At 38.1% G+C, this 14,988-nt stretch overlaps 1 protein-coding gene across 1 annotated transcript in view; it reads left to right on the forward strand.

The window, feature by feature from the left end:
- Positions 1-262: 262 nt before the first annotated feature.
- The window catches only part of COL19A1 (collagen type XIX alpha 1 chain), a 170,923-nt gene continuing 156,197 nt past the window's right edge, over positions 263-14,988 (forward strand). Inside the window, exons 1-4 of the mRNA XM_079332225.1 lie at positions 263-381; positions 2,304-2,430; positions 10,732-10,806; positions 11,305-11,404. Coding sequence (XP_079188351.1) covers positions 2,340-2,430; positions 10,732-10,806; positions 11,305-11,404 — 266 coding nt within the window. The 5' untranslated portion in view covers positions 263-381; positions 2,304-2,339. The remainder of the gene's footprint in view (positions 382-2,303; positions 2,431-10,731; positions 10,807-11,304; positions 11,405-14,988) is intronic.

Genomic DNA, 14,988 nt, shown 5'->3' on the forward strand with positions numbered 1-14,988 from the left:
GTTCTTCACAGCTAGAAACCAGATACTCTTTCATTCATGCATTCATACCACGGCTGTCTAATTTATGGAAGTGTTCAGAGGGTGCCTTTTAGAGAGGTAGGGGGAAGGAGAGAATAACCCAAACAATTCTTACATTGTTACCTGACTTGGGGTGTACACATATGATTATGTAAAATCTGCGTCTGGGCGGCTGTTTGTTCTTTCTTGCAGAGTATTCTGTGCTCGCTGAGTGGGAGGGTCACACTGTGAGACTAATAAGGACAGAGCTGCATCCCCCTCTACACTCTTTGGAGACTCACTCCAGCAACTCCTCTGCACTACAGCAGCTCTGTACAGGCATTTTCAGTGCTTCTGGGGGACACACCAATAAAAAAATTAAAGGTAAGCCACTCGTTATTTGTAGTCAGTTATCTAAACATCTTACATGTGCACACACTACACTATTCCTGGCTTGTTTTGTTTTTGTTCAGGGGCTTTGGGTTTTGATTTCCAAAACTGTCATTTAAGTTTATCATTGCTAATATTAACTATATCTTATATAAATACGATGTATACCGTAAGTTTTTAACGTAAGCAATCAGCCTGTGCTATCGTACTCTTCTCATGATTGTGTAAATACATTGTATAAGCTAGTGGGCGACTATAGGTATATGCTAAGATATGCAAATAAAAAACCAGCCCAGCTAAATGAGCAGCAATTCACAAAACTGATTAAACTGTTGCGAGTTGCCACAATGCTGATTGTGCATATATTTACATTTAAAATCCTACCTTGCAATTAGCACGCGTGGCGGGCGGGCTGCGCGCAGTTGGTGGGAGCGCGCTGGTGAGTGAGCGCGGCTCGGGCGGGCACTGCCCGCGGGGAGGGGGCACCGCGGCTCCGGGGATGCCGCGGCCGAGCGATGGGGCCGCTCGCCCTCACCTGCGGGACCGGCGCAGGTGCCGCCGCACCCCCGGCCCGGAGCTGCCCCGCTCGCAGCGCCCCGGCCCGGGCGGGCTCCGGGCCCCGCTCCGCCCCGGGGCTGCGGGGGAAGCGGCGCCGGGCTGCCCTCGCCGGCTCCCCGGGCTGCCCTCGCCGCAGGCAGGGGCAGGGGCCGGGGCTCGGGGCGGGCGCGGCGGAGGGAGCCCGGGCGGGGGCCGGGGGCGCGGAGCCGGAGCTGAAGAGAGGCTCCGGCAGCGGGGCGGGGGCGCTGCCCGGCGGAGCTGCCCGCTGCCTTCCCGCTGCCTTCCCGCGGAGCCAGCCCTCCCTGCCTCCCTCCGGCAAAGGCGGCTCGGTCCCAGCGGAGCCGGGCTGCCGGCGCTGCCCGGTTGGAGTCCGCGGAGCCGCCCGGAGCGGCCGGCGGGAGGGGACCCATGGCCGGGGGTGGCGGTGCTGGTGATCAGAGCCCTGCAGAGAACCAGACCTCCGGAGCGGCAGCTCTCCTCAATTCCCGATGCCTGCTTGTAAAGCAGGTGCAGGAAATTAAATGATAATTTATTTGAACGTGAATTCGCTTTGCTGCTGGTGGGAAGGCTAGAAAAGTTAATCATGATGTAGTCGCTGTCAGTGCCTGGCAGAATAGCTTTGATGATGAATAAGGTGCCTTGCGAAAATAATTATAAAAAAATGCATCTTAGTATGTCATTTGCTTTTCTTACAGAAAATGTGATTAGAAAAATATTAGACATTTTCTGTGTTTCATCAAATTCACGTGTATTTTTACATGTCACAATTGGCTTAGAAGGAAGCTTTTGTCCTCCAATGACACTACCAGTTTGTGCTGTTGAAGCCTGTACTTTTGTGAGATTTAAACTAGAAATTCAATACTGAATGCTCTAGGCACTTTGCAAGGTGGAGAAATACCACATTGTGGCTTCTTTTGTGGTTAAACTCAAATAATTGCATGTTGTCTTTGTTCCATTTGCGGACTGCTTCAGCTGTCAATCTAAGTGTTGTGATACCAAACAGTTTAACTAATATATTGGAAACTGATAAATAATTTTGGGAGAAATACAAAAGAAAATTAATAATTACTAATGAAATGAAGATTCAGTACCTTTACAATTAATATGTCTGAGTTAGTATTTCTAAGGTGCTACTTCTGAGTTTATTAATAAAGAAATAAAAAGAAGTATATAATTAATCATTTCTTTCCAAGCTGGCATAAGTCTTTTTTGTAGCTCCTTAAAGAGATAAATGATACACTTGTATGTGACTGGCAACTTCCTCTTCACAGTTGAGAAGTCCTTGTTTATAGTTTTCTGACAAGGTGAGGTGAGAATAAGATGAGATTGTTCTGAATAAGGTTTTTTTCTTGTTTCAGATTTGTAGCTGTTTGTTCACATGTGTCCAGGGGGAGATGAAGTACACTGGATCCTGCATAGTTTGGCTTTGCATGGCAGTCTTCCTCCTTCCTGGTTCTACTTCTGTGGCTGTCAGTGACCACACAGGTACTTCCACTTTTCTTGCCCATCACAGACCAAAGGCGTAAATCTCAGTACTGAAAAAAATTATAGCAAATAACATGACCACATAGAAAATATACAATATGAACAGATAAAATTGTACAAGGTTCTTTTAAATCTATTTTCTGAAACAAACTAAGTTTGAAGCAGTTCCAAAGCAGCCTTTCTGCTTCCTGTGCTTGCAGGATTTGTGTTTGGAGGTAATTGTAGTTCCTAGGAGTTTTGTTTTGTGCCTTTTTTTAATGGTTTTCTTTTCTTACCATACAAAACAAGATTATAATCAGAATTTTCAAAACTTTTGTGAACAAAATCATGTGGCTTTATTACAACAGACCAGTTATCACATTGAGCTAATCAATCTAATGTTCATGTTAACCACACCTATACTTAATGCCTAGACTGGGTCATATGTTTAACACAGAGTGAAAAAACCCCCTTTTTTCCTAAGAAGATGGGGGAGAGGAAGAGAAAGCTATTGTTTAACTTAAAAGCTGTTACCTGTCTTCTGCAGTTTTTCTGATATTGCTCTGTTTTTTTTCTTTCTCTTACTTTCCATGTGTTATCTAGTGTTCTCACTTAAACTCTATATTAACTCTCCAGAATGTGGTAAATTGTGTCTTAAAGACACATCATATGTGCTTGTCAAATATGGAACATAAAGTTTCTAGAATTACTCAGCCTCAGGATGTACTTCAACTTACTATAATTTTCCTGCAATTATTAGCAAGGAGAACATATTTATTGCTATTGAAATTGAGTTAGGTTTTTTTCTCAAAAATTAAATTAACTCTTAGTAATGCTGTTCCTTTCCAGAAATCTTATGAAAGATAATAGAAACTACACACACACAACTTTGGGTCTCAATAACTCATTTGTAACTCAGGCCCAAGAAATTTAAAAGTCCAGGGCTAGGAAAAGAATCCTTTTAACTACCTCTGCAAACTATAAGTAGTAATAATGAATAAATAATCAGTGTAATGTGTGGACTCTGAGGTATAATAATGCATTGTGCAGAGCCAGAATTTAAGTCAAAGTCTTTTTTTTCTTTCTATATTTTTAGGGCAGTGAGGCTAAGTGCTCGGCTGATGAATTATTCTTAACCCCTCTGAGAGAGCAAGCCTGCATCATAGCTGTGAAATCATTCTGTCTGAAAGAAAAACAGGGTTCATTCTGTCATTGCTAGGTGGTGGGTTGCAGAAGGGAAGTTTTTTAAAGTGCTAAAATGGTACAGAAATTACCCTAGCAATATAGATTGAAAAATGTTAAAACAAAATTCCAGGAAGCATGGTCTCTCTTTTTGTATTTTATTTTTCCTAATGAAATGATGCATTAGCAAAAGTTGGGCCAGCCACAGAAGATGTGGCAGGTACAGTGCACTGTGAATAAACAGGGTGTCTGAACTGTGTGTTACATTCTGTTAGAAGCTTGGAGTTAAGCAGCCAGTGGTGAAGTTGTAGTTTCCCTTAGCTTGATTGCCACAAATGGATCAAATATAGGTCCAACTGAACCACTAGGAAGAAAAGGAGAGATTGAACCTCTCCTGTGAATAACTGAGGATGTGGATTTGAAAGAGGCTTTCTCAGTTTGTGGTGGTACAGGCAGATGGTGAGGAATAACAAGCTGATGGCTGGCAGCTTGAGCAGCTCTGCCAACAGCAGGTATGTAAGTAAAGCCCAGAGTTAAACTCCAGTAGATAACAGGAAACAGACTCTAGTAGAGTTTTCAGGGATGGTTACCGTCCAAAAAAGAAATGCAAGTTATAGACTAGAAAGCAGGAGTTGGGAAAGAATCGACCCAGTAGCGGAGCAGCAGTAAAAGTGGTACAAATCTTTCTGCCAACCTTTTATTAATCTGCTCTGTTCAGCTGAGCAGAGTCCTCTTGCTCCAGTTTGATTATTTGTATGCAGATGAATCTGTTATAAATTTGAAATGTGCTTTCTTCATGAAAAGAGTAATATATAAAGGATGGTTTTGTTGTTTGTTTTTCCTATCTTCCATTCAGTCGCTCTTTCTTGGGCCTTTGTTCCCTCCCATATAAAAGTTCTTTTTAAATCAGCGTATGTCCTTCAATATCTGCCTAGACAATATTTTTGGTTTTCTTCCTTCAACAACACAGCATAGCATTTATTTCTCTGAGCTAATATGGAAGCTTTTCCAGAAAAGCACATTTAGGTAGGATCCGAGATAATTAGATTTACATCTTGGTATTTCTCACCTGATCTACTTGAATCTAAAGGAATGGCTTCAAATACACAGGAGAAAGGTAGACCAGTGTTAATTTGAGGGTGATGAGAGAAAGAAGTGTGTTAAGGGAAGGATTGACTTGTGTGCATATGCAAGGGAGAGCGTTTTGAGCAGGCACACTGAATATACTTTGTGACATATTAATCGAGACAATATTATAATAAATTAAACACCAGTATTGAAAAACGAGTCAGAGGCTGAGAGAGCATGCTGGATCTTCTTGGAGCAGTCCTCCTTAGGCTCTGAGAATGCCAGTAAGCATTAGATTCACATAGAGGATTTCTTTTAGTTCTCATGTTTTGATATGCTTAGTGTTCATTAGAAGGAAGCACTCGCTTCTCATGATGGAGTATAGCAAATCTGAGAGAGGGAGTTCAGGAGTTTTCCATAGGCATGTTTTTGATTTGACTGCAAGAATATTTCTTCATGTTGTCAGCTTATTTTTATTGGAATATCTTATATCTAATATCTTTTTAATATTGGAATATCTTTCTATAGTGGCACATGAAGTTCTAATTTGAATGCTTCATATTAAGAATATTAGTATTCTGTCTCATTCGCAGATCATTGCTTCATTTTCAACTTTCTTTTACAATTACTGTTTTTTAAAGTTACTTGATAATCCATGAAAAATGTAGTATAAACAAAGTTCTGGGACTGTCAGGCATGGTGAATTTTCCTTGCCTTTTGACATGGAATGTGTTGTGAAAAGTATTGGCTATGGGTCATGATTTTAGATAGGCACTTTAACCCAAATACAGTAAGTGATTTCAAGTATGTAAATCAGTTCAGCTTTTTGGTTTTAATGTTTTAGTACAGCTAGATACTTGTCAAAATCAATATGACTCTACAGTAACTCTCATATACAATGTATTCATATTCCTGATATTCCAGTCCAACCTGGCCTTGAATGTTTCCAGGGACAGGGCATCTACAACCTCTCTGGGCAACCTGTTCCCATGTTTCACCACTAAGTCGAGTCTAAATCTAACTGCTTTTATTTAAAACCAATACCCCTTGTTCTGTCACAACAGGTCCTGATAAAAAGTCTGTACCCATCTTTCTTACAGGCCCACTGGCTGGAAGGCTGGAGTCAGGTCTCCCTGGAGCCTTCTCTTCTCCAGGCTGAAAATCCTAACTCTCAGGAGAGATGCCCCAGCTCTCTGATAGTTTTTGTGGCTTTCCTTTGCACCTGTTCCATCAGGTCCATGTCTTTCTTGTGTTGGGGTCCTGGAGCTGGGGGGTTCTCATGAGAACTGATGTGCAGAATCACAGCTCTTGATCTGCTGGCCATACTTCTTTAGATGTAGCCCAGGATATGACTGGTTTTCTGGGCTGTGAGCACACATTGTCAACTGATCTCTAGCTTTTCATCTATCAGTATTCTCAAAGCCTTCTCATCAGGGCTGCTCTCAAATCCTTCAAGCCCCAGCCTGTTTTGATACTGAGCGTTGCTCTCACCCAGGTGCAGCACCTCATGAGGTTGTTGAACCTCACAAGATTCCCATGAGCCCAGTTCTTGAGCTTGTCTAGGTCCCTCTGGATGCCATCCTGTCCTTCAGGTGTGTCAACTGACACTCAGCTTGGTGTCATCTGCAAAAGTGCTGAGGGTGAACTCAATCCCTTTGTCTATGTCATTAATTAATTAAATAACATTAGTCCCAAACAGGACACCACTTGTCACTGATTTCCATTTGGATGTTGAGGAGTTGACCACTCCCCTCTGGATTTGACTGTCCAACCAATTCTTCATCCTCCAAGCAGTCCACACATCAAACCCCAACCTCTACAGTTGAGGTATTGTGGGGACTATATTGCAGAAATCCAGATGACATCTATATTTCTTCCCTTGTCCACTGATGTAGTCACTCAGTTGTACAAGGCCACAGAGTTAGTCATGAAGCACTTGCCTTGGTGGAGTGGTGAATAGTTGCCTCAAATAATATGAAGTCCTGCCTTTACTACTCACTCTTGTTCATGGGAGAATACAGTTCTTCATGGGTCTAGCATGAGTATCCTAATCCTTGAACTCCATTGCTTGGATTTCTTACTTCTGCCTGCCAATGCTGTTACGTTACTTCATAACCATCTAAATAGTCACCAGACTCGAAGCTGACTTCTTTAACTGTATCATGTTCCCTTCATTCTTCCCACCCTTGTCTTAATTAACATGTACATAGTAATGCAGTATAATCTTCTTTACCAAGTAAAATAACAGAATACAAAACAAAAAATCTTATTTTCTGGTGCCTGAGGCTACACTTGAGGCTACAGATATGTAGGAAATCTGAATTCTTGACCTTATTTGAAAGCAAGCCTGCTGGATCTGCTTATTTTCAGTATGAATACACTGGATATCAATGCTGATATTTGCAAGTGTGTGGCTAGCTCTGAAGAGGTTGCCTATGTCTGTGTGTTTATGAAGCCTGATCTAGTAAAAGTATGAGAATAAGCTTGGGTAATATGGGTTTCTGCCTGAAGCTTGAGTTGACTCAGGATGTGGGGTACATTATGTTGGGCTTTGTTGTTTGGCTGCATTCATTGGGCTGGCTGTGGTTACTGATGAAAGTTTCAGTGCCTTTGCAATGTGCATGTCAGTGGTGGTAGATGGCAGCTAAAAGCTTCACCTGAATATGAAGTTTAACTATAAAGCACATGGGTAGTTTTGAAGTGAATCTAGCCATTACAGGTTACACTAATCTGGACAAGCCAAGACTGCCCATTGGAAGTTACAGGTCCCACTCAGGAAGTGCACACAGGAGATATCTGTAAGAGGGAGACTCAAGCACACACCACAGTCTCCTCTGTCCTCGTTCACATGGAATGGAAAGCTGAGCATGGTGCCTAGATAGAAGTTGCAGTGTGCTTCAACAGGTGTCCTGATCATTCCAGGAATTTGGAATGTGCCATTGCATGTTGTAACAGATATGTCTAGATGCAATGCCTCTTTTTTTTCATAATGATATTAGAAAACCTTTTTAATACATTTTTTTAAAAATAAAAAAAATTCTTACTGAGCTTAGTGATAAGTGAGAAGACAATGATTTGTGATGTACCTATTTAGTCTACATAAATTAATATTTTCAAGATTATTTGATTGAATTTATATTAATTAGCTCATAACTAGGACTCCTTGATTTATAAAGATCCAGGACAAGTTTTTTTGTATGGGTAGGTAAACTCATTAACTTAAAGGTAAGTTAACTTGACCTTTGATATCACTGGTTAAATATGAATTTTTAAATTCAGTCTACATAAATGAAGTTTTATCATGTGCAGAGCAATCTAGTGTATAAATGTAAGCTTGTTCTTACTATTTAGTGAATTTTATAGTAATGTATTTTAACAGGCCAGGTAGGTTCATGGTTTCCCCCTGTATTAGCAGTAAGGGTTTATCTTGCTCTTTTTCCTTCCTGAATATCTTAGTGTAGACCTTGTCATTCAGCTGCCCACATATTGAATGGGCAAATTGCCTGTTTTGTCTCAGAGTAAATAAAATTTAAGGAACTGCTAGCAGTACTAGAAATCGTGGAAGAGGTTAACTATACAAGCTGTAACTGCAGAAAGAATTTTCATCACTCTATAGTAATGAAAGTTGTCAGTCTTGGTATGGAGAGGGTTTGGTCTTGTTATTTGAGAGTTTTCCCTCAGCTCTCTGGTAGAGGGAATAGCACTGAACTAAAGGAGGGTATCAGCAGTGTGAAGAAGATTCACTGTAACTCTTTCAGCTCTTCAAGAGGGGATGTGGAATACAAACAAGTAACTAACACTTAAATGGCCTGTCTGTGCTGTGACTGTTATGCCACTGATAAAAATAGGTCCATGGTCCAGTCTGTGGCATGTGAGGAATCATTGCTATCATCTGGATAACACAAAAATTAAGGCTTGAGTCTTTATTTGGACTGGGAAGAAAGTGGCTGTGGGGAATAGGCTCGAACTTTCTAGTTTTTCACTGCTCAATGCTCATGCATGAGTTTAGGGTAAAATCAACAATAAGTGCACTCTGTCTGCACTTATAAGTACTGTCAAGTCCGTAACAAAAAAGAAAATCTGAGCTGAAATTTACTGAATATTTTTGAAACAAGTCTTTAGGAAACACATATGTTTGAGAAATCTTCTGTCCATGTATGTCTGACATTATTTTGTGACTTCAGCCAAAAATGGCTTTCTTTGTACCAGGTTATTTGTTAGAGCTATAGTTATGTAAATGTACCCTAACAGCATTCATTGTTTTAGAGTGGCTGTATATAGAATTCTATAACTCAATAATCTGTATTGGATTGAAGGCTGAGGTTTGTAAACTGCAGGGTACCTAAGGTGAACCTGTTTGTGTCCTGTGCTCTGTGTGTATATATTAACTGGTGTATTGAAATTGCTGTGTTGCTGTGTAATTCCAGCAAATGCTTCTCACTGTATAAAACTTTCTCCTAAACAAGAATGGTGAAAGATTTCACTTCAGAGTTTTCAACATGAATATTCTTTACAGTTCAGTGTCTTTTCTGGGGAAAAGGGAATTTAAAGAGTTTTTCATATATATGTTTCATCTCATTTATCATGAAACTCTATCTGTACAGTGAAAAACATGCATATCCTCGTATTTATGGACCTATATGAGGAAAAGAAAACATTTACTCCCTTAGGGCTGTAGAAGTAAATTAATTTATCTATGATGTATCTGTAGTAGTTAAATCAATTTATCTGTGATGTATCTGTAGTAGTCAGTTGTTAGTTGTAACTGTAATTTTACATGTGAGGCACATGGAACTTAATGAATCTTACAAAAAAACCACCCAAACCCAAGTTTTTTACCCAGTGTATTCTTTAAAGAGTTGACATAGCTTTCATTTACCATATTATCCAGAGGTGTCTTTATGTTTGTATTGTATTTTATAGTTTCACTTTTACTAGTTATTTCAAATTAGCCATTCTTAATCCAGATCAAATACTGAAATATATTTAATAGCATTTAAGAGTTTTGAAGGATAATATGCTTTCTACATAACAACTAGAATGAATGATAAATTTCACATGCTTTAAGATTAAAAATATAGCTATTTTTCATACCAGTGTTTGGTCTGGATGCTCTTATGAAACACTTAAATATAGATTTCCATGTTAATGGTAGGACACTCCTTACTTTTTTAATTGAACTAATGCTTCAGAAAGCACCTTGACCTTCACTGTTCAACAGCTTCAGATACACCTTGGGCATCTTCTAAATTGTATCAGCTCACAAGGCTCTGTGCTTGATAAGTTGACAGGAGAAATATCATAACTTGTGTAATCTTTGATTTGCTAGTTTTTTAGGATTTAGAAGGGCTATTTGCAAAATCTATAAAATAGCAAACCTTATTTCTGACCCCTGCACAAAAGTGACATTTTTCTGTATTTCCTTCCTAAAAGTGGACGTTCCTATATATCTATTAAAAAAGGAGCATAAAGGACTTATGGCAAATAAAAAGTAATAATAACTAATACTGCACGTTAATAATACAGTGTCTTATCTAGGGGTTCAGTGAGATTTAACCTCAGTTTACCATGTCCCAAATTTTAGAACGTTCTGTTTGCTTACCAAAATACTTTGGTTCAGACTTATTCCCCTACTTAATTTTGAGGCTTTTCTCACGAAAATGTAATATTGTTTCATATTCATGAATGGGGGAAATTATTTTCTGGTGATACAGTAAGAAATACAAAAAGAACTTGGAACAGACGTTGCTGCTTTGTAGAGTGTTGTAAATGGAAACAACATGGTAAAAATTTAATGGTTTTCTTCTGGCTGTATTGTTTATATGAACTTTAACCACAGGCAGCTGAATTAAAATGTGATACAAATTCTATCTGGTTATATTATTGGAAGTGTAGTATAAAATCTGCTCTTGTTTAGATTTTGTAACTTGATTTATTCCTGCTTTTAATATCCTAAAGAAAGAAAAAAAGCCCCATTGCTGTCAATATTGCCATAATTGCCATGATAGTTTGTTCAATTCCTGTTAGTTTGATAACATTTTATGATAGATACTAAACTCTGTTCTCTTAAAGGTGCTGTGTGTCCTTTAATGAAAACAGCTGCCCGTCATCTCAAACAAATCCACAGAGACGGTCGTGGTGTATCAGGTAAATGACCAAGCTAATATGGATATCTATATTAATTAGCTGGTAATGATTACTGGATGTAATCATAGTCTGACTGGCTTTAAAATTGAAAGGTTAGGACAGAATGCCACCCTCAGCACCAAAAGCTACTGCTGCTCTCAGGAAGGTAACATTAAAATCAGAACGTTTATCCTTGAAAGTGTTGGTTCAAGTTCAGCAGTTGCACTAATTTCCATGTTTTTTTCTCAATCATCCTGCGTTCTTATCAATTCAGACAATAAAAGGAATTAGCAAATTCATTTTTCAGGTTTTAAAGACATCTACCAAGTGAATTTTACATTAATAGTTTTAATAAAAGGAATATTGAAAATTTCTCTGACTTCAAGTTCTACTTTTCAAAATAGCTTGTCAGTCTCTATTCTAGCAATGCTAATATGTTTGTATTCAAGTACGCTAAAAATGATTATTTACTTATGGTTTTTAAATTTCATTAAATTGTACATTGTGTTCTATTTACAGGGTTTGATCTGGCAGAAAGTTTTTCTTTAAGGCAAACATCTTGTAGTGGGGAAAAGATCTGTTTTAAATTGGGAAGTGCACCTCTCATTAGGGATACAAGGTAAGATACTACTTTCAGGCTTAGCTTTTAAAAATTAGAGCTCAGACTCAATGCTACTAATTAACTGAATCACTGAAAATGTATCTAAATAATGCTGCAGAAAGCAGTGTGACTGTTTTTTCAGTTTTCTTCTGTGGGAAGTATTTTGATTTTGATGTGCTTTCCTTCTAGAATCTGGGAGTATGTAGGTTGTAACTTAATTGTGAAAAGCACTTTCTCAAACCATGATTCTAATACTGAAAATTCTTGTGCTAATACATTAATATTTATAAAACAAAGGAAAAAATAACTTTCATGGTATGACAGGAAATATTATACTAATCTCTCATCAGTGAAGTTGTCTGTCCTCTCTCTCACTATTGCTGGCAAGATTAAAAAGAGAGGGAATACTTGAATACTATTTTTTATTTTCCTGGTATTTACATTTTGCCTTTGAGCAGCAACAGAATAGTGGGCACTTAGTGTAGAGGAGAAAGTAGGCAAAATTCTGTTCTGGTACAGGGTAAGATGAAAAGCAGAGACTGCATGAAAAATCAAAAGGACAGTGAAAGAGAGTAAGGCACAATTGGATTGGACTTAAGCTTGCATAGGGAGAAGGAAATGTCAAGAAGCAGTTAGGAATGTAGTTTCAAGTTCCCTGTGCTCAGTGGAGAGAGAGAGGATCATCTCAGAGCTTGTTGGTTGAGATGTGCTCTGAGTCATGGGACTGGGGTTTCTGTACAGCATGTTCCTGTGGTGACGAGGGAAGCAACTCTATTCCCATGTCTCCAGGTTGGGTATTTTCTATTATTGCAAGAGTCTGGCTCCAGCTTGCCTAGTAAAAAAACACACCTGGTCCTTGGACTTCCCCTTTGCTTGGATCCTGGGCATAGCACAGAGGGACTGAGTAGCATGGGGCCAGGGGGAAGGAAGAAATGAGGGGTTGGAAGCACCCAAACACAAAACAAAGTGGTCTTTGTGAGAGAAGGATGACTATGGGAAGAATGTATCTAGCAATTTAGAATATTTAGTTTCTCTAGGTTTTCCTGGTATATTAGATACTGTAAGTGAAAATTTTTATGCTTGTGTAATTCTGTAAGTAAAACTAATGAGTATAAATTTTTTAAATACATCGGAAGCCAGCTGTTGAAGGAGAATTGACTAGACAAAATTACTTGATACAAAGAGTGCTCTTCTTTTATTGGGACCTTCCCAATATTATCCAGATTGTCTTTAGAAGACGAACAGGAGATAGTAGGTACCACCCATAAATGTCTTTACTAAAAATATTTTGAGGGATTTTTAGTATGAAAACTTTTCTTAAATTTTTTTTTAATTTTTCTTTTTTCTTTTTCTTGTAAGTTTTTACTCAAATTTATGGGAATTTGAGGGAAAACATGAGAATATAGAAAGGTAGAAAATCAAGGCAATAACAAAAAATGTGGAGCAATTTTCATTTAGGAATAAAAAACTAAGTAGTGCTAAGAAATGGATCTTGTGTGCTGGCTTTATTTTGAAAAGCTAAGGAAATCAGTGCCAAAAAATGGAGCAGAGAGGAGCTGGAAATTGTGAAAAGGTTAATTATTTAAAATTCATATTACTTTGAGGTAAAATTCTTGATTCAAAGTATTGATTTCTAACAATTTCTGAGTAGTTTAAGAAGTGGTCTGAGAGGTCATGTTGAAGTTAAAAAAATTAAGGTTTTTTCTTGACTTTATTTAGTAGGCCTGAACACCAATGTCTGTTTTTTCTTCTTTTGAGAAGTTTAGTGAATGCAGTGAAAATGGGGAATTCACAAATGGCTGATAGCTGTGACCTAACAAAGTCCTAAATATTAACTATTGCAAGGAAAGTCACAATGGTTGTGTTGTTTGATGCTTTTGTTTTGTGCTATATTTTTTTTTTTCTTATATTTTATCCCATCAGCTTTTTGAAGGGAGAGAAAAATGGCTAGTTTTTCTTCACTGTTAGTGTAACTTGGGCAGGGGCTAAAGAATTTCGGTTGGGGTAAATTTGGAAAGGAGGTGGCTTGGCTTTCATGGTCTCTTGGTTCTCACATTCCTCGCCTGTTATCCCTGTTATTTTCTTCTGTGTATCCTCATTAAAGAAAAAACTAAAGAGAAAATCTTTCTAGTTTCCCCTAAATATATGCATCTCTAATGGATGAAAAATTTAGCTGGATGAATCAGCTGGATGATGATTAATAAAATGCATATCAGTGCTAATATATGAATAAAGATAGGCAGAAAAATGAATATAGTTAGGCAGAAAATTAATATCATGTTACTGATGATAATAAGTGCAAGTAAGTAGTACCTCATACATATATCTTCCTGAACAATAAAAGGGTTAATAGTATTTTCAATAGCATTCAATCATTGCAGAAATTCTGTTAAATCCTTGTTCTTCATGGCAATAATCTTGCTCATCCTTTATTAACCTTTCTTCACAGAAATGCATGTCATTAAAGGATGAATTCTATTCTTAATTATTTCAGTCTGTTGAAAATAAAATGGCTTTCTGATATTGAAGTAACACTTGAGAAAAATAGTTTTTAGAAAATTTGTTTAAAGTGTGTCACTTTTCTAACTCCTCTGAAGTTTTAGGATTTTTTTTTTTTTTTTTAATAAGGGCAGGTGGCATTCAGGAGCACAAAGTCAAGTTTTGGGTTTTTGCATGGTAGGGTTACACTGAAGGATAGTCAGAAACTTGGGTATCTGTCATCATAACCTTATAATTTACTGTCTCAGTTACCCATGTGATGCCTTGAACATATCTTTTAATTAATTATTTTTATTTAGACCTACTTCTCTTACATTATGTCAGGTTGTGTGGTTCCAGACCCCTTGTGTTATTAGATGGCTTTAGGGATCATTCTACCTCAGAAAATATTTTAGTAGACGTGGTGTGCAGTAAGCAGCAGAACAGTGTTTGTTATCCATCCTGCAGGAAATTGAGAGTATCTGATTAAGCTGACTAGCAAGTATCAAGTAACTTGGCACATCTCCTCTTGCATTTCATTCATTCAGTTGTAGTGTGGGTAATAGAAAGCTATGCTGTGCCATTTTTCTTCTGTGATGCCATTTTGGTTTTTTTTCAATGGACCTGGAGTAGTGTTTCACCTATTTATATGTTGTAAATAATTTACAATGCACTGTCAGCTTGGGAAATTGATTACGTTTATTTATGTTGGACTTCAGCTGTAGGTCTTTTTCTGTGATGCAGTTCTGTATATATTTTGTCTTCTGATTGCAGATGGATAGCTTTTCTTATGCTTTATGTAAATGATTGTAAAATATTAATGCAATGCCAGTAATACTTTCCTGCTCTTCATGGACTTTAACAAAAATTATTCCTGAGGAAAGTAGTGCAACTGAGCTTTTGAGTCATAAAGAAGCTAGAAAGTAGTAAAGTACTGTTAGGCAGACAGTGTAATTATCCAGTCATAATCACACCACAGAAACACAAAATAATAGTGACTGTAGAATGGTTTAGTTTTATCTCAACAAATACCTACAGATTCATATTTCTTCTCCAGACACTAACATGCTCTGCCCATGCTGTGTATTCCAGTGTGGCACAGAGTCTGCTGACAAAGGAGAACA

This window comes from Erithacus rubecula, assembly GCF_903797595.1.
Source record: "Erithacus rubecula genome assembly, chromosome: 2".
NCBI lineage: Eukaryota > Metazoa > Chordata > Aves > Passeriformes > Muscicapidae > Erithacus > Erithacus rubecula.